The sequence below is a fragment of the Carex rostrata genome, chromosome 14 (genome assembly GCF_964058835.1).
Source record: "Carex rostrata chromosome 14, lpCarRost1.2, whole genome shotgun sequence".
Classification (NCBI taxonomy): domain Eukaryota; kingdom Viridiplantae; phylum Streptophyta; class Magnoliopsida; order Poales; family Cyperaceae; genus Carex; species Carex rostrata.
The window spans coordinates 29,844-50,020 of record NC_135931.1 but is presented as its reverse complement, the minus strand read 5'-3'; the positions used below and the strand labels follow the sequence as shown (position 1 = coordinate 50,020).

Here is a 20,177-nt window from a genome sequence, read left to right as displayed (position 1 = left end):
ATTGATAATTAATTTAGGATGTGTTTTATTGAAAATTAATTTAGGATGTGTTTTATTGAGAATTTAGGATTTGTGATAATTTGAAATTTCGGCCAGCTAAATAAATATGGAAGCTGGCCATTTATAAAAAATATTTTTTAAAAATTCAACAGAGTATCAGTATCGGTTGTACTGTACAACCGATGCTGATAGTAATTTCTGAATTTAAAAAATATAATTTCAAATATATATCTGCATCGGTTGTACTGTACAACCGATGCTGATAGTGAATTTCTGAATTTAAAAAATATATTTTCAAATATATATCTGCATCGGTTGTACTGTACAACCGATGCTGATAATATTTTACTGAATTTTAAAAAATCTAATTTACAATATAGATCTGTGTCGGTTGTTAATTACAACCGATGCAGATAGTAACTAGTAGTATCGGTTGTAACAACCGATACAGATTTGTTTAGTATTTGTATCGCCCTCATCAGAATCGGTAGTGAACCGATACTGATATCTGTATATAACCGATGCTGATTCTATTTTTTCCAATGGTGAATGAACCTTGTTAGCATGAACTTTCTGCCCCTGTTCATGAAGGATGGACCTTATTAGCACAAGATTTAGTTCCTTTTGCGGTTGCTAGCTTAATTAATTCTTTTAAACATAAAAACTTTCTAGCGCACATTAAACTCATCTTCTTTACATATAAATTTTATTTATGCCCTTTAAGACATGTCTAATTCGGAATGAAGGCTTTTCAACATCTAATAAAAAACTAAGACAACCAGATATAAATTCATTAACTGCGATGAAATTTAATCCTACTGGAGTCGTTCGGCAACAATGATTTAGAGGGAAGGATTAAGAGCTTAAGGAACCTAAGGAGCCCATGTTCAGTTATCTTAATCCGTGGATGGAAACTAAGAAAGTTAAAGGAATGGATAGAGGCATCTTAAGGTCCGGGCAGAGAATTAAAATCCAGGCAAAAAAGAAGTTAAAGGATGTGTTCTTAATCTGCGCTAAGAAACCGACATTTGGTAAAATTAAGCAGCTAAGGAAGCTAAAGGAAGCAGATTAAGCCTTCACCCCTTGTTGTCGAACAGCCCCAGCAATTTGCAAGTAAATTAATACAAGGTTTGCTTTGAGATTCATGTTATGATTCAAATCTCATTCTATAGGTACTGCACTGGATCTGAATTGGGATTTTGACTGGATCTGAATTGGGATTTTGATTGATTAGGAAACCAACCGAAGACGTGCCAATTTTTTTTTTTTAATATTCAACATTAAATAAAAAAGTATTATGAAGAATTTTAAAAATATTCAAATTGCCAAAAATTTTAATAGCCGGGTCAAGGAAAGAATTGGACCGTTCAAATTTTCGGCAAGTGAATAAAATACTTTTTTTTTATTAGGTCAGGGTTTAGGGTTTGTGTAACACCACGTAATTTAAAGAATGGACATTAAAATAAAGCTAAGCTTCTAAATCAATATATTGTAGATAAACAAAACATAAGATACAAATATTATAGAATGTAATAAATAAATAATAATGTTTCTTAATATATTCATTTAGAATTATATATATATTAGGAATACATATGCTCATATAATAGAAAATTTTTGATGCGAGAGCAGTATACTATAAGTTTATAATTTACGTTAACTAGACATAAGTTTGACGATTGTTGGTAGGATATATGATAGATGCCAATTATCTTAGAACACATAATTTTGTAACACCTCATTGAGTAGTTATATTTTTCTTTTCTTTTTATGTATAAAAGTAATTACAATTTAGTGTTCGAATTTTGAGGACAAAATTCTTTTTAAGAGAGAAAGAATGTAATATTCTGTCACGTCAATTATTTTTATTATTTTATCAAGATAATTCTAGGAACAAAATAATATTCATACATTACATAAGTATATATGATCAAGCATATATAAGAGACAAATGCTATGGAACGAAATAAATAATATAACTATTCAGATATTACTAGCATAGAGATCAACAAATTTTACGTCATATGATTTTAATTAAAATATTTAATTAGTAAAGAAACCCAAACATAATTTAATCCGTTGGATTAATCAAGATATAATCAAGTTGATTTATAGGCCCAAAACAAAAAGAAATTAACTAAGCCCAAGAACTCAAGCCCAACACCCAAATTAAATTACTAAACCTAATTAACCATTATTTAAACCCCCATCACCCCACCCACACCAAATTTTCGTTTATATTATTTATACTAGTTATATCAATAACCAGTAACGCTATTCATTTTATTATTTCTTTTGTATTTTTTTTGTATTTTTTTTGTATTTTTTTTGTATTTTTTTTATTTTTATTTCATTTTCTTCTCTCGATTCTTCTTCACACAAAAAGGAAATCCAACGCATAAACGATGCATGACATCTATACGGCTTGATTTGATTTCTTATTCCTTCTTTTATCTCCTTTTTATTGTTTTCTTGTCGTTTTATTTCATTCGACCTATAATCGGTGCAAGACACCTACACGGGTCATGTCACGATGATAACCCCCAAAAAAAAAGAGGAACCTTAGATGTTCCCATGGTTGAAGTGACAATAATTTTGAATCTCATACAATGACTCGATTAACCTCTTATTGGTTTTACTTCTTCCTTCTATTAAGTAAAGGTTATTAATTTTATACTTAGACAAGATTATAATTCTAAATTCTTACTATTAAGTTTTTGAATGTTCTGTGAATTAGAAATGTTTTTATTATCCATTTCAATATAAATAAATAATGAGAAATTATATCCATCACCAATAATAGATGTTCCCATGGTTGAAGTGACAATAATTTTGAATCTCATACAATGATTCGATTAACCTCTTATTGGTTTTACTTCTTCCTTCTATTAAGTAAAGGTTATTAATTTTATACTTAGACAAGATTATAATTCTAAATTCTTACTATTAAGTTTTTGAATGTTCTGTGAATTAGAAATGTTTTTATTATCCATTTCAATATAAATAAATAATGAGAAATTATATCCATCACCAATAATAGATGTTCCCATGGTTGAAGTGACAATAATTTTGAATCTCATACAATGATTCGATTAACCTCTTATTGGTTTTACTTCTTCCTTCTATTAAGTAAAGGTTATTAATTTTATACTTAGACAAGATTATAATTCTAAATTCTTACTATTAAGTTTTTGAATGTTCTGTGAATTAGAAATGTTTTTATTATCCATTTCAATATAAATAAATAATGAGAAATTATATCCATCACCAATAATAGATGTTCCCATGGTTGAAGTGACAATAATTTTGAATCTCATACAATGATTCGATTAACCTCTTATTGGTTTTACTTCTTCCTTCTATTAAGTAAAGGTTATTAATTTTATACTTAGACAAGATTATAATTCTAAATTCTTACTATTAAGTTTTTGAATGTTCTGTGAATTAGAAATGTTTTTATTATCCATTTCAATATAAATAAATAATGAGAAATTATATGCATCACCAATAATACTTTCCTTGTTTGATGATTTATTTTCAAAATAGAATACAAATTCCTTATTTGTTAACTCAGGTCCTTTACGAATAATACGTTGCTTGTTAGATAATATATTTTCAAATAAGAGTTCGGATTCCTTATCGGTTAAATGATCTCCTTTGCTTAGACGCCTACTTTAAATCCATAAATATTTATTTTATTCTGGTCTCAACCAAAATTTATACACTTCCTCATTAAACGATTATTAAATTAATAAAATTAGACTTCCAAGATTTAATAAACCTTTTTGTGTAATAAATAGTCCTTTGCGTATATAAATTCGGTTACTGGATTTAGGGAATAAATTCTTTTATTAAATAATTCGATGTAATAGTTGATATCTTGAAATTAGTATGATTTCTTTTTGTGTGCCTTGATTCTCGGTTAGAGATTTTAATGAGTAATTGGTTTCGATTAGAGTATCTAGCATTTTCTTTGTCTTTTCGTTTATTTCTCTTTATCTTATTTCTTTTAACGATTTAATCAAGTAACAATATTCTAGGAATCTTAAATAGTTTAGACAATAATCGAATTACTATATAATGATTAATGCGCAACACTAATTTAGGAGTAATGTATACATGTCGTTTAGGTTCGAACTTTGGAATCCTAGAAGATCTCGAGACGCCTAACGACTTCCCTACGACAACAGGTGCGGGTTTCCTAGACTTTATAAAATTATTTTACTTGTCCATTTGTCATTCAACTGTTTATTATTATGACATTAGTTAGATTTATGTATGTTATTTTCGAACCATTCGTATGACTTGAGTAGACACAAATAAATTGCATTAATTGATAGGATCCATATGTTGACCAAAAGACTTGCATAGTAGGATGTGTTGAGCATGGCATGAATTGTATGATTGAATGAATATATGTGAAATGAACGGATAACAAAAGCGAACAGGGGCCGATATGCTTGCATATCGGGATGTATACATTGGGTCTGGTATTCGACTGGACCCCTCGTTAACGTGGCATTGGTTGGACTTCCCGTCATGGGTCAACATCTAGCGTAGGGTAGACTCCCCGTATAGTGAGACAGCCTCTCACTGTTGGTTGGACTTCCCAGTGAGTTAGTGGCCTTCCGCTGTTGGTTGGACTTCCCAGTGAGTTGGCGGCCTTCCCAATGTTGGTTGGACTTTCCATTGGTTCGGCAAGAAAATGGTAAATTGTGAAAAATGAAAAGAATATCGAAGTAGATGTAATAATGGTAGATGCATTGCATTAGGTTGCATATGTGCATTTTATTTCTTTTTCATATTTGTGAGAATAAGGTAAAGGCTTTATAAACTCTGGGCTGAAACTAAATCCCGCACTGAGAGAACGTTCGATTTCTCACCCGTTCCACTTTTATGTGGGTTTCAGGTAACGAAGAGGAAGAATTCGAGCAAGAACAAGAGTGAGACTAAGTGGGAAGATATAAGACTTGATAAACTGCCACATGTTTCTTAGTTTGTTTTTCGTTAATCAATAATTGATACATTGAGTCGGCATGGCAGTGTTTTGTTACTAGCTATGTCGGCCGTGATCGTTTGTTTGACTCTTTTGATTATGAATAAATGTGGCTTTATATATATTTTTATTGATAATGTATGTGATGTGCACACGCCTTACGTAGAAATATATGGCGGGTTGTCCCGGAGTGTGACAGTTTAGGATGTGGGGTGTGGGGTGTTGGGGGTTGGGGGTTGGGGTTGGGGGTTGGGGTTGGGGGTTGGGGTTGGGGTCTCGGGTCTCGAGGTCTCAGGGTATACGGGTTTCGAGTTTTGGGGGTTTGGGTGTTTGGGGATTCGGTGTTCAGGGTTCGGGTCTCAGGTCTCGGGGTTTAGGGTTTCAGCATTCGGGGTTTTAAGGTTCAGGTTTTGGGTTTCAAGTTTTGGGTTTTGGGTTTTGGGGTTCGGGTGTTCGGGGTTTGGGGGTTTGGGGTTTGGGATTTGGGGTGTAGGGTGTAGGGTTTAGGGTTTAGGCTGTAGGGTTCGGGTTTGGGGTTTAGGGCTAGGGGCTAGGGGCTAGGGGCTAGGGGCTAGGGGCTAGGGGCTAGGGGCTAGGGGCTAGGGTCTAAGGGCTAAGGGCTAAGGGCTAAGGGCTAAGGGCTAAGGGCTAAGGGCTAAGGGCTAAGGGCCAGGTTATAGGGTCTATAGTTTTAGGGTCTTGGGTTTTAAAGTCTTGGGGTCTTAGGTGTAGGGATTTCATGTGTATGTCAAGAAGGTAAAAATTAAAAAAATTAACTCAATACCCAACGGATCTCATTTGTATGACAATTGCAAGCAATATTACGTTAAATAAATTCTTCTAGCATTCATGTGCTTCAAATAAAATCAAATAAATTTATTTCTCACATAGGATGAGATAAGAATTCATACCTAAAGAGATTATTAAATCTCTTGTTAGAGGGAAGCCGATTTGCCTTCTAGATCTCTTGGAACCGTCATTCTCTTGGAAGCACCTCTTGGTTCACCTTGAATCTAAACAACGAACTAACACACCTCTTAGATAGATGGATGTGAAGTTTAAAACTTAGATCTAACCACCTAGCAAGAAGAGATTCGACCTAGGAGCAAGCCTCACAACTTTCGACCAAGGAAAAACTTTTACAAATTTCGGCCAAGGGAAGAAGAAAGGGGCTACTCAAAGAGGATCTTTGGCTAAGGTTTATGGTAGAAAAATTAGCTTAATTTTCCTTAATTACACCCCTTTAAATAGGCAAGGGTTAGGGCAACTCTTTGTGTAAGGTTTGAATCAATTACACAAATGCCACTAGGCTTGTTTAGCTATTTTATGCTCTTTATAATCTCATCTTACTATTGGTTTAATAAATTAATTTATGAACAAATAATATTATTCATATTATTCTATTATACAATATTTATATTATTCTTATAATGTATTCAAACATTATACCAAATAATATTTGCATAACTTCATAAATTTATTTATGGTCTAAGCATGTCATATTATACATCATTATGAAATGTAAAATACTTGTTGTTTCTCTTCAGTTGATGTGACCGTATAGAGGATCTATGTCATCTTGGCAATAATATAAAATTTTATATTATTGACTATAAGAGGTTCTATCATTACATTATAGTTATCAAATCGACATAGTAATCATTACTCAATCCACTAATTTTGTGTCTATCATTGTCACATGATATTATAAATAATATGCAAAATAAGATCGTGTCTTTTTTGTATTATATTTGTTTTCTTGGTCTCTCAAGTGAATTATAATTATAACTACATCAGTTATATTGCATGCAGTATAATTCCACTTTACCAAGGGGCCCAGTAATATCATAACTCAAATTGAGGGACAATAATAATATTAACATATAGATTTCTCCCGCACAAGTTGTACACAACGAATTACTATTTTATTCCTACCATAAGATAATATTTAAATAGCAATCACATTATATGTTTCTCATGTGAGAAACCTACACATCTCATATCTAAGATTCTAAAGACACAATGGAAACATTAATGACACAAAATACAATTCATATAATGTTCCATTCATTTAGGTCATGTTCAATATATAAAATACACATTTTATATATTCATGTAATTAAATGATAATCCTTTATTAACATTTATAGAACTTCAATGTACTTTAATCTACATGACAATCTTCCTCGGTAATTAATGTCCTCCTTAATTACCACGATCGTGAACTTATTTAGTGATTAAATGTTTCTCATCTTAGGAGTTCTATGATTCAAGACCTAGAGTATCTTCTTGAATACTTCCAAAGATATAACATATAAATCTCAAGGAACAAGAATACATAATAATAATATTCAAAATCATGAACAATACATAAATCATTACAAAAAATGATAACTTTTAAAACACATATCTTTCAGTCTCCTACTTATTTTTAAAGTTTCATACATATGTATAATCCATGCATAAACTATAAATTTGGAAGTCTCTTATATTAGTCTACAAACCAATCTCCATGTTCTTGTAAACCCATGGACTCGAAAGGAATTTCACTTTTGCCTTGCGCTAAGGGTTTTGTGAAAAAATAAGTTGTGTTGGTGTTGGTGTTCACCCATAACAATGAAATTTTGTCTTCTTCTGTCGTCTAGGTCTGTTATAAAACTAGCATCAGTGTAGCCTTTTACAATGAGCTCTCTTTGACCACCATAGACAAGAAACTTATTCTTGGTCCTTTTTAGGTACCTAAGAATATTCTTAACCGTAGTCCAATGATCAGGACCAAGTGAAGCTTGATGACGACTTGTCATGCTCAGAGCATATGCGACATCAGGTCTTGTGCTTGTCATAGCATACATGATGGAACCTATAGCTGAAGCATAGGGAACATTCTTCATGTATTCAATGTCTTTGCATGTTGTGGCACACTACGACTTGCTAAGTTGCACAGACATATTCATTGGTACATTTCCTTTCTTGGACTTTTCCATATGGAACATTTCCAATATTTTGTCAATATACACTTTTTGACTTAGACCAATGAGCCTACGAGACCTATCCCTATATATCTTAATCCCTAAGATATATTGAGCCTCGACTATGTCCTTCATTGAAAAGATTATTTTTAATGAGTTCTTTGTTTGCTCCATCAAAGATTTTTCATTACCTATCAGCAATATGTCATCGACATATAAGACTAAGAACATAATGTGGCTCCCACTAACCTTCTTGTATACACAAGGTTCTTCCTTAATTTGAATGAATCCAAGGGTTTTAACCTCTTCATCAAAGCGCTTGTTCCAACTCCATGATGCTTGCTTCAAGCCATAAATGGCTCTCTGAAGTTTGCATACTTTGCTACTATTTTTCGGATCTTCAAAACCTTGAGGTTGTACCATGTATAATTCCTCATCTAATTTTTCATTTAGGAAAACTATTTTGACATCCAACTGCCATATTTCATAATCATGAAATGCGGCAATAACTAGCATTATCCGAATAGATTTAAACATGACAACTGGTGAAAAAATTTCATCATATTTAATTCCTTGAATTTGAGTAAAACCTTTTGCTACAAGTCATGCCTTGTAAGTTGTCAAATTACCATTCATGTCTATCTTCCTCTTGAAAATCTATTTCTTTCGAATGACTTTCGATCCTTTAGGAAGATCTACCAAGTTCCATACTTGGTTGTTATACATGGATTGCATTTCGAATCCCATGGCTTCTTGTCATACTTTGGAGTCTTTTTTTTCCATTGCTTCTTCGTAGGTCAAGGAATCATCAGCATCCATTATCAAGATCTCATGAAGACTCATGTATAATTCTGGTCTTCTCCTTTCTCTTGTTGACCTTCTAAGCTCTCTATGTTCTTGTGACTCATCTTGAGTTAAACGAACACTCAGTGGTGAAAGTATGAGTACTTCCACTGATTAAAGGAGTTTCATGTGGTATTTCATGATCATCTTGAATGTTTTCATTATCTCATAATCATTTACTAGCAAGTCATCTTGAGTTTCCTCAAGTGTCACCCTACTACCACTGCTTTTGATTCTTTCAAGAAACTCATTCTCTAAGAATGTTGCACCCTTTTGAACGAATATAATATTCGTTGACTTGTGCCAAAAGCTGTACCCTTTTGTTTCTCTTGGGTATTCAACGAAGAAGCACTTATCCGCTTTGGGTTCAAGTTTTATTGACATCATACGCTTGACGTCCTCACAACCCCAAATTTTAAGAAAAGACATCTTAGGTGGTTTGCCCATCCACAACTCATGTGGAGTTTTCTCAACGAATTTTGATAGAACAATATTTAGTGTATGAGTTGCGGTATGGAGTGCGTGACCCCAAAAATATAAAGGTAGTTCTGTTTGACACATCATTGAACGAACCATATCAAGTAAGGTTCAATTTCTCCTCTCGAAAACACCATTTCACTGTGGTGTCCCAGGTGGAGTAAGTTGTGGTATAATGCCACACTCTATCAAATATGTGTTAAACTCATTGCTCAAGTATTCTCCTTCACGATCAGTTCGTAGAGCCTTAATTCTCTTGTCAAGTTGGTTATCTACTTCTTTGAATTTCTCAAAGGATTCACTCTTGTTCTTCATAAGATACACATAGCCATATCGGTTGTGATCATCTATGAAGGTAATGAAGTACTTATAACCATCTCTTGCACTAGTACTCATTAGACCACATACACCAGAATGTATCAATTTCAATAAGCCATTTGATCTCTCACCTTTCTTCTTAAATGGTGATTTGGTCATTTTTCTAGTTAAACAAGATTTATATGTTTCAATTGCTTCACTGTCAAGCAAATCTAGAAGATTTGCTTACTGCAATTTATGTGTTTCTCGTTTATGTGACCAAGGCAACAGTGCCACAAGTGTGTCTCATTCGTTTGAGACATCTTGAGTCTCTTGTTACAGATGTTCAACATATGTTTATCATCATCTAAATCAAGCAAATATAATCCATTTAAAATGAAAACATTTTCATAAAATAGATCGATCTTCTTAATAATTATACGTGAGTTATTTATTACAAAACAAAAACCTTATGCATCCAAACATGATACAGAAATAATGTTTCGAAAAATAGAAGGAACATAATAAACATCATTTAAATTTAAACATAAACCACTAGATAAATGAAGATCAAGAGTGCCAACAGTAACCACAGGGATACTTGTACCATTTCTAACCTTCAATACCACCTCTCCTTTTGAGAGAGGTCTCTTATCCCTTGGTGCATACACATTAGAAACTAAGTGAGCACATGATCCGATATCCATTACCAACTCTTGGATAGTTGGTAATTCATTTTGAAACTAAGTGAACTACTATTTTATTCCTATCATAAGATATTATTTAAATAACAATCACATTATATGTTTCTCATGTGAGAAACCTACACATCTCATATCTAAGATTCTAAAGACACAATGAAAACATTAATGTCACAAAACATAATCCATATAATGTTCCATTCATTTAGGTCATGTTCAATATATAAAATACACATTTTATATATTTATGTAATTAAATGATAATCCTTTATCAACATTTATAGAACTTCAATGTACTTTAATCTACATGACAATCTTCCTTGATAATTAATATTCCTCCTTAATTACCACGATCGTGAACTTATTTAATGATTAAATGTTTCTCATCTTAGGAGTTTTATGATTCAAGACCAAGAGCATCTTCTTAAATACTTTCAAAGATATAATATATAAGTCTCAAGGAACAAGAATACATAATAATAATATTCAAAATCATGAACAATGCATAAATCATTACAAAAAATGATAACTTTTAAAACACATATCTTTCATTAGGGTCTTAGGGTTTTAGGTCTAGGGTCTAGGGGTGTAGGGTTCTAGGGGTGTAGGGTTTAAGGTTTGGGGTTTGGAGTTTGGGGGTTTCGGAGTTAGGGGTTAAGGGTTAGGGGTCAGGGGTTTAGGGGTTTTGGGTTTAGGGTTTAGGTAAACATCTCAAATTTCTACAAAGAAGTTTAAATTATGGACATTTGAAGTGCACCGAAATGTTGGTGTGGAGATGGCTTCGATCTTGACACCATATCAAATTTAATAAGATGTGCATCATATTGCCTCCCTCTGTAGAAGACGCACAATATAACTCTTTGCAATTTTAGTTCTAAATTTTATTTTTTATTGGATACAAAATACAAATATCTAGTACCATAGACTCACTCCATAATTTATATATTGATTTAATAGTTTGCACTAACAAGTCCTGTTTTGGTAGGGTTTGAACCACAAGAGAAAATCAACAACTGAACAGCTGGATGCATCAGTGTTGCCAAACACAAAATGGCAACGAGTAGATGATGACACAGTGTATGTAGAACACGCTCTTTCTCTATTTGTCACACGTATGCATCATGCACATCTAGTTTGATTTTGAGTTGTACAATACTTGACTGATCCTAAACTTTGTTTTTGTTTCTAGGAATGGTGAGGGCTTTAGCCAATCAAATGATGACAAGTTTGACAAAAGGAACTCAAAGTTGGGTGCAAATTTGTCAGAGGACCTAGTGGATTTTTTTCAGCACCCGCCTGATGACCTTGTCAATTGTTTGGATTGCTCACCTGATACAGATCTTCCTGTTTGGTTAAAGGAAGATGTTGCGTAAATTGTTGGGTATCAGACTATGAGTATACATAATATTAGTAGTTTTTATAAGAACTAGGAAATGTTTTGTGGGAGCAGTGATGTGATGTTTGGTTTAGAAAGCTTACAAATAGTATGACAGTATTTTGTGCAGTAAAGTTTGCTCTTAGAACTGTTCATGTCAGTCAACACAACAGTATTGTGTTGTTAAGGTAGCTAAGGCAAACTATCTGACCTAACTTTATTACTTGGCTATAGATTAAAAGCAGTATGATGTTTTACATTCTTGTTATGAAATGTTATATACTGGTATGTGGCTTGTGGTGTTAGTGCTTCCTGTGATCAGGTCCACCAGGCCGATATAAATATAAAAAATATAAGAACTCATTCATCTTTTCTTATATTTTCTTATATAAACATTTTATTTTCCATAATAAAAGATGCATCCAAAATTTAGGGTAAGATGAAGTTTCAGTTGCATGCCAATGTTTGTATTTCGCTATCCATAAATATTTAAAGTTGTTAAATATCAAGTACTGGTACCTACTTCAGGGAGTCCTATAATGGTTATATCTTCATGTCGTACCTAACCCATTGGTATCAATGTACCATACCTGACACGGGCTCGGCCAATGAGATTCACAAGGACACTAGCTAGTTCAACAAAACATCACTCAAGAGGAGCAAAGCTCAACCCAACAGAGGATATGAGGAGATAAAACTCAACTCAAACAATAAAATCCGTATATATTCAATAGTTGTTTTACAAAATAAGCATGACTTCTCTTATAGCCTTATAATGACCTCCAAAAGTCACCTAAATATTAATACAACTTCAACTACTTTTTATCCTTCCAAAATATACTTAATTATCTTCCTAGAAACCCTAAAACATAGCTAGAAATAAATACTCTTTGACCCTAATTAAAATACACTCAAAACTCACACCTAATTAATTAATATAGCCGAAAATAGACCACTTATCTTGACACTCTTTTGACTATGATATATTATTATTATGGACAATCTCAAATCATTAAGTTGTATCATATTTTGTAAGCTTTCCATAGGACTTTGAATCACCTTAATCCGAGTTTGTATGACTTAGTTATGGATAAAACAGTGCAGCATGTCACATGTGGCTGTTTTAGACGTTTGAACTGCTTCTGGAATTGTTCTGATTTTCTGTTGAATTTTGGATCGTGTCATTCTCCCCTGATTGAAAAGAACTTGCCCACAAGTTCAACTCATTTTATCCATAGTATGGTTGAAGATCCTTCACATTGAATGTAGCTGATACTCCATAGTCTCCTGGTAGCTCCACTTTGTATGCATTGTCTCCTAAGCACCACACAATCATAAACGGTCCATCACCTCCCTGTTTGAGTTTAGCATTGCGACAAGGTGGAAAGTGCTCCTTGCTCAAGTGAACCCAAACAAGACCTCCTTCTTTAAAAATCTGAGCCTTGTGATGCTTGTTTGCTTGTTTTCCGTACTTCTAATTTTGTTTCTCAATTCACCTCCTAACTAGTTCATGTAACTCTTTAATGGACTTGGCACGCTCTTCCGCATCTGCACTATAACTGTGATTTATTGGAAAAGGCACAAGATCAAGAGGACTTGCTGGATTACGCCCATAAACAACTTCAAACAGACTTTTACCGGTTGTTTGACTGCACGACCGGTTGTAAGCAAATTCAGCTTGGGGCAGAACAAGATCCCAGTGCCGAATGTTTTCTCCCACCAAACTCCTCAAAAGTTGCACAAACTTCAATTAACCGTCTCAGTTTGTCCATCCGTTTGGGGATGATAAGATGAACTAAACTGCAGCCTTGTTCCCATTTTCTTCCATAGAGTGCGCCAAAAGTGCCCAACAAACTTCAGGTCATGGTCAGAAGTTATGGTCTTGGGAATACCATGCAAGTTTACTATCTCCTTGAAATATAAATCTGCCACATTAGTTGCATCCATGGTTTTAGAACAAGGCACAAAGTGAGCCATTTTAGAGAACCGATCATCTACCACAATAATAGAATCCTTGCTCCGTTGACAAAGTCCATACTCACATCCTCCCAAGGCGCAATAGGAACAGGAAGAGGAGTGTAAAGGCTGGTATTTTGGGACTTGGACTTCGCTATATGATAAGTTCGGCACCTCATGATGTAATGATTCACATCCCTCTTCATTTTTGGCCAAAATAAACGATCATTAAGTAAAGCAATGGTCTTATATCGCCCAAAATGTCCACTTAAACCACCATCGTGAACCTCCTTAATAATTTCCAATCTCAAAGAACAATTTGGAATGCACAATCGTTTATTGTTGAAGAGGAATCCGTCATGCAAAACGAACTCCTTGTATGCCCCATTTGCACATTCACCGATCACTTTGTTAAATAATTCATCTTCCTTGTACAACCCCTTTACTTCTTCAAAACCCAAGACTTTTGCTCTCATTGTGGACAGCAATGAATGCCGTCTACTCAAGGCATCCGCCACTTTATTAGAAGCCCCACTTTTGTGCTTGATGTGAAACGTGTAGGCTTGCAGAAATTCCACCCAACGTGCATGCCTCGGTTTGAGCTTATGCTGTCCATTAATGAATTTCAGCGCCTCATGGTCAGAGTAGAGGATGATATTTTTAGGAATAAGGTAATGCCTCCAATGCCTAAGTGCTCGCACAATAGCATAAAACTCCTTGTCATATGTCAAATAGTTCTTGCGCAAATTTGTCAACTTTTCGCTAAAGAAAGTGATAGGTCGTCCATCTTGATTTAGGACTGCACCGATGCCCACACCTGATGCATCACATTCGAGCTCAAAAATCTTCTCAACATTGGGCAAAGCAAGGATAAGAGCCTTTGTCATTTTCACCTTGATGAGCTCAAAACTCAATTGAGCCTCATCCGTCCACTTGAATACACCGCCTTTCAAGCACTCGGTGATTGGCGAGACAAGAGTGCTGAAATCTCGAATGAACCGGTGATAAAATGAAGTCAGTCCATGAGAACTTCGTACTTCATGAATGGTTGCTGGAGTTGGCCAAGAGAGAATATCATCAATCTTGGAAGGATCCACATGAATTCCTTTGGCCGAAACGACATAGCCTAAAAACACCAAACTGTCGGTTATGAACTCGCACTTCTTCATGTTGATGTAGAGCTTTTGTTCGGCTAGCACTTCAAAGATTTTTCGGAGGTGCTCCAAATGCTCCTCTGGACCCGTGCTATACACGAGAATGTCATAAAAATAAACCACCACAAACCTGCCAATAAACAGCTTAAAAACAAGATTCATTAGTCGCATAAAAGTACTAGGAGCATTAGAGAGTCCAAATGACATTACCAACCACTCGAACAGCCCATCACGTGTTTTAAACGCTTTTTCCATTCATCACCGGGTCTCATGCGAATCTGATGGCAGCCACTTCGAAGATCAATTTTTGAAAACACACTAGCACCATGAAGTTGATCCAGCATGTCATCAAGATGGGGAATAGGAAATCGATACTTGATGGTAATCTTGTTAACCTCTCTACTATCCACACACATGCGAAAATACCCATCTTTCTTTGGGACAAGGAGGATTGGAACAGCAGAAGGACTAATGCTTTCCCACACCAAACCTTTGCTCAAAAGTTCATCAACTTGCCGCTGAAGTTTGGCATTTTCTGTCGGGTTCATTCGGTATGCCGCTTTGTTCGGTAAAACTGCACCGGGTACAAAATCAATACAATGTTGTACATCTCTCATAGGAGGTAAACTTGCTGGAATTTCATCTGGAAAAATGCCTTGAAATTTTTCTAGTAACGGTATCAACATTTCGAGTATTTTTGGATTCTCGTTTCTCACTTCTTTCAACACAAGTGCATAAACCACCTCAGATTCTTCCAAAGCTTCACTAAATTTAGATTTTGAAAGAAAGAAATTACCTTCCCATGTGATGGTTTAGATATATTCATCATTTTGAAAGGACCCAAAATAATTTTCACACCATCCTTTTCAAACAAATAAGTGTTTTTTAATCCGTCATGAATAACTTTGCGATCAAATTACCATGACCTCCCCAAAAGTAAATGACATGCATCCATTGGTACTACATCACACCACACCTCATCCTAGTACTTATTCCCAATGAAAAAATTCACCAAACACCGCTGGTCTACTTGCACATATTTTCCCTTTTGTAACCAAGAAAGCTTATACGGTTGAGGGTGTTTTTCAGTTTTGAGGGGCAATTTCTGAACCATAGTATCGGAAACCACATTCTCACAACTCCCACTATCAATAATAATATCACATACCTTGCCATGGGAGGTGCAACGCGTATGAAATTTTTTGTTGTGAAGCCATACCTCGTTCTCTTCCATGCTAGAATTTAATACTCTTCTAATCACAAGCATCTCACCCGTGTGTCTCCATATGTGACATCTTCTTCTTCTATTGGTTCATTAAAGATAGGTGGGGAGTTAAAATCCATGTTCTCTTCCTCTATAGGCTCTTCAACGAGTGTGAACACTCGCTGGTTTGGACATTCGGATGCAATATGACTGTATCCCTTACACTTGTAACATTGCACAGTTTTTGGGGTTGCTCGAGATGGTTTAGCTGCTGCCTCCTTTGCTGGAAACGTTTTTACAACCTTGGTTGCTGCTAGTTTGGTTAGTTGAGAGCTACTCCCCTAGTTTACCAAATAGCCACGGCTTGAAACTCGGGTTCTGCCATAACTCATTGATTTTCTGCCCTCTTTCTCCTTTAGTTGCTTCTCAACTTTTGTGGCAAGTTTAAAAACATCATGATAAGTAATGAAAGGTTGGAGAGTTACCATGTCATGAATTTCTCTTCGAAGCCCGCGGAGATACTGGGCTATGGTTTGCTCTTTGGGTTCTACAATGCCACACTTCAACATGAGATGGTCAAATTCTTCCGTGTAATTCTGCCACTTTTTGTCATTTTGAGTGAAGTCATGGAGGTAAAAAAATGCTTCTTGCAAATAACCTTTAGATCAATGGCCCGTTGGAAACGAGTGTTCCTTCGAGTACGGTTTTGATGGAGAGCCTCTTCATCGCCAGAAACCAGAGAATGGTCATCGCTGAAGGGGTTAATCTCTTCTTCATCACCGCTGGAATTTTTGCCGTCTGAGCCATGATAGGAGTCATCGCGGTCTCGCCCAGAGGCCTCCATGTGCTCTAGATGCTACTGGAGTTGTTGAACAAGCTGTCTCAACTCATTCATCTCAATGTTTCGCAGGTCACGTGTCTCTTGCTCTTGTCGGTTAGTGTTGTTGCGTGTTCTAGGACGCACCATCTTCAACCTTAAGCTCTTATACCAAATGACACCGGCCCGGCCAATGAGATTCACTAGGACACACGCTATCTCAACAAAGATCACTCAAAGAGAAGCAAGCTCAACTCAAAGAGGCAAAGAGGAGATAAACTCAACTCAGAATTTAAAATTCATAATATTTCATAAACTGTTTTAAAAAATCAGCATGACTTCTCTTATAGCCTTACAATGACCTCCAAAAGTCACCTAAACATTAATACAACTTCAACTACTTTTTATCCTTCCAAAATATACTTAATTATCTTTCTAGAAACTGCAAAACACAGCTGGAAATAAATACTCTTTGACCCTAATTAAAACACACTCAAAACTCACACCTAATTAATTAATACAGCCCAAAACAGACCCCTTATCTTGACACTCTCTTTTGACTATAATATATTATTATTCTGGACAATCTCAAAACATCAAAGTTGTAGAATATTTTGTAAGCTTTCCATAGGACTTTGAATCACCTTAATCCGAGTTCGTATCACCTTAATCCGAGTTCGTATCACATTAATACAGGTGCAGCATGTCACATGTGGCTGTTTTAGACGTTTGAATTGCTTCTGGAACTGTTCTGATTTTCTGTTGAATTCTGGACCGTGTCAATACCATAATAAAAAAAATGAAAGAGAGAAAAGCATAATAAAATTTACTTAGCAAGTCACTGCTTATTGTTCAAACATACCATACAACATAAAACAAATAACAACTGATCTTCATTTTTGCACACACAGATTGCAAAGCAGGTATTATTACACACATAATTATTACTTGAAACCATGAACATGGCATATCATAAATAATAAGGTATTCCGTCTACTGGCGAAAGCTTCAGATCTGACGTGGTGTCTCTCCATTTTCATCCCTAAGCTTCACAGTTGTGTAAATAGCTACTCCAAATAGTGCACCTAGAGTAGGCACCACGAGATATATCCATATTTGCTAGTAATTTCCTGCTGCAACAACAGAACCAAGTGTATGCACTGGATTCATCGATCCTCCTGTTGACGGCCTGTATTAATGTAAAAAAAAAGTATTACCAGAAAAACCTTATTATTATGTAAACCTAAAAGGCTAAAACCAACATGTAAATTGGAAAAAGATTTCATTTATTTTTCTTTAGTACATACCCTGCTACCAGAATGTTAAGCATGACAGCAGCGCCGACTGCTATTCCAGCCAACTCTCCGACCTGTTCCAATGAAAGCCATAATTTAAGGAAAAAAAGAAAAAAAAGGAGGTTATCCATAAATTAGACTGAGGCTACGGTACTATGAGTAGCGCATATTGGTCCATACTACGGATCAATATTTCCATTTTTATAGTTCAAATAATCAATCTGAATTGTTCAACATGATCTTTATATGAAAATGCACTTGTATATAAAATTTTACATTTTAAAAAAAATTTACTATTTTTTTAGATAGATAAAAAATCACTTGATCTAAAGATTCTAAACCATTCAAAAGTAGTGATTTTCTATCTAAAAAAATAATAAAAATTTCCTAAAAAATGTAAAATATGTTGAATGAGTAATATCGACTATTTGAACTTTCAAAAACAAAAATATTAATATGTAGTACGAACCAACCTGCGTTATGCAGAGTACCATATATAGCCTCACTCCAGAAATTATCTTATCATAGATTCATAGGAGTATTAATATATGAGGAGGGTTCAAATGCCTCCATGTTTTTGTGCCTCCATCATGCCTCCATCTCTCTCCATCATTTTCAAAGTTCAAACAGTCGATCCGAACCGCTCAACCTAACCTCCATACTAAAATATGTTTGGAGACCAAATTTTATATTTTTAGGAGTTTTTTTACTATTTTTTTAGATAGGTACAAAAATACTGTTTTTAGATGGTTCAGATTTACTGATTTTGTACCTATCTAAAAAAATAGTAAAAAAATTCCTAAAAAATATAAAATTTGGTCTCCAAACATATTTTAGTATGGAGGTTAGGTTGAGCGGCTCGGATTGATTGTTTGAACTTTGAAAATGATGGAGAGAGATGGAGGCATAATGGAGGCACAAAAACATAGAGGCATTTGAACCCTCCTCTTAATATATACAGCTCTGGTATCAGTGGCAACACCTGTAACAACAAATATCAGGTTGAAGGTAATAATGAACTTGATGAAAAATGCTTGCACTGTGGTGACTGATGGCACGGTCACTCCTCAAGAGAGAAACGGGCGAAATACATCCTTCAGAGCAAATGATGCACATATAGACACTAGTGGAAAAAATGGAATCAGGATCGGCTTATCTAGATCGGCTATATGAAACAACCGATACTAATACCTATCTGAATCAGTTTTCCTAAAATCATCGATCCTAAAAACTATTTAGATCGGTACTTTTGATCAACCGATCCTAATTTATGAACTATTAGGATTGACTTTTTGTTAGAACCGATCATGATAGTATTAGGATCGGTTTTTTGAAACAACTGATCCTTATAGTTTATAAAATAGGATCGATTGTTTGTCAAAACTGATCCTGATAGTATCAGGATCGGTTTTTTGAAACAACAAATCCTAATAGTTCATAAATTAGGATCAATTGTTTGTCAAAACTGATCCTGATAGTATCAGTATTTTGAAACAACCGATCCTAATAGTTTATAAATTAGGATCAGTTGTTTGTCAAAACTGATCATGATACTATTAGGATTGGTTTTTTTCAAACAACCGATCCTAATAGTTCATAAATTAGGATCAGTTATTTGTCAAAATCGATCCTGATACTATGTGGATCGGTTCTAACAATAAACCGATCCTAATAGTTCATAAATTAGGATCGGTTTTTTTTCAAAAAACCAATCCTAATAGTGCATATTAAAAATGAAAAATTGGAGATCGGTAAATCAGCAAGTATGAATTGATACAGGAAATAAACTACAAAAGTGATTGCACTAGCATGTAGAGCATTAAAAAATTTGGGAAAACACTATTCATCGATCCCATAAATATACTTCACAACAACCCGCAAGATTATACGTCAACTACGTATAACTTTCTTTTCTCAACCGAAACACTATTTGGGAGAGAAACCGAGAAAGAGAGAAAATATCGATTCGTTTCGACACGAAACGATACGAGTGAATTAGTATTTTATTCTCTCCATGCACCCCTCTATTTATAGCCTCTAAAATGATGTGAAAAGACCAAAATACCCCTATGACAAGGCATGCCACCTAGGGG

General features: G+C 34.7%; 2 protein-coding genes across 2 annotated transcripts; both read right to left on the bottom strand.

Annotated features, from left to right (window-relative positions):
* Positions 1-12,886: 12,886 nt before the first annotated feature.
* On the bottom strand, positions 12,887-13,635 carry LOC144565481 (uncharacterized). Its single transcript, XM_078315247.1, has 2 exons — positions 13,414-13,635; positions 12,887-13,132 (listed from the first exon to the last, which is right to left on the bottom strand). Exons 1-2 carry the CDS (start codon positions 13,633-13,635, stop codon positions 12,887-12,889), a joined length of 468 nt encoding a protein of 155 aa, XP_078171373.1.
* Positions 13,636-17,790: 4,155 nt separating this feature from the next.
* LOC144565479 (aquaporin NIP3-1-like) lies at positions 17,791-19,147 on the bottom strand (the record flags this gene model as incomplete). Its single annotated transcript, XM_078315246.1, is given in 3 exon segments — positions 17,791-17,978; positions 18,097-18,158; positions 19,044-19,147. Coding segments are annotated over 3 exon segments (347 nt in total), but the record flags the coding sequence as incomplete, so codon positions are not given.
* Between the last annotated feature and the right edge of the window lie 1,030 nt (positions 19,148-20,177).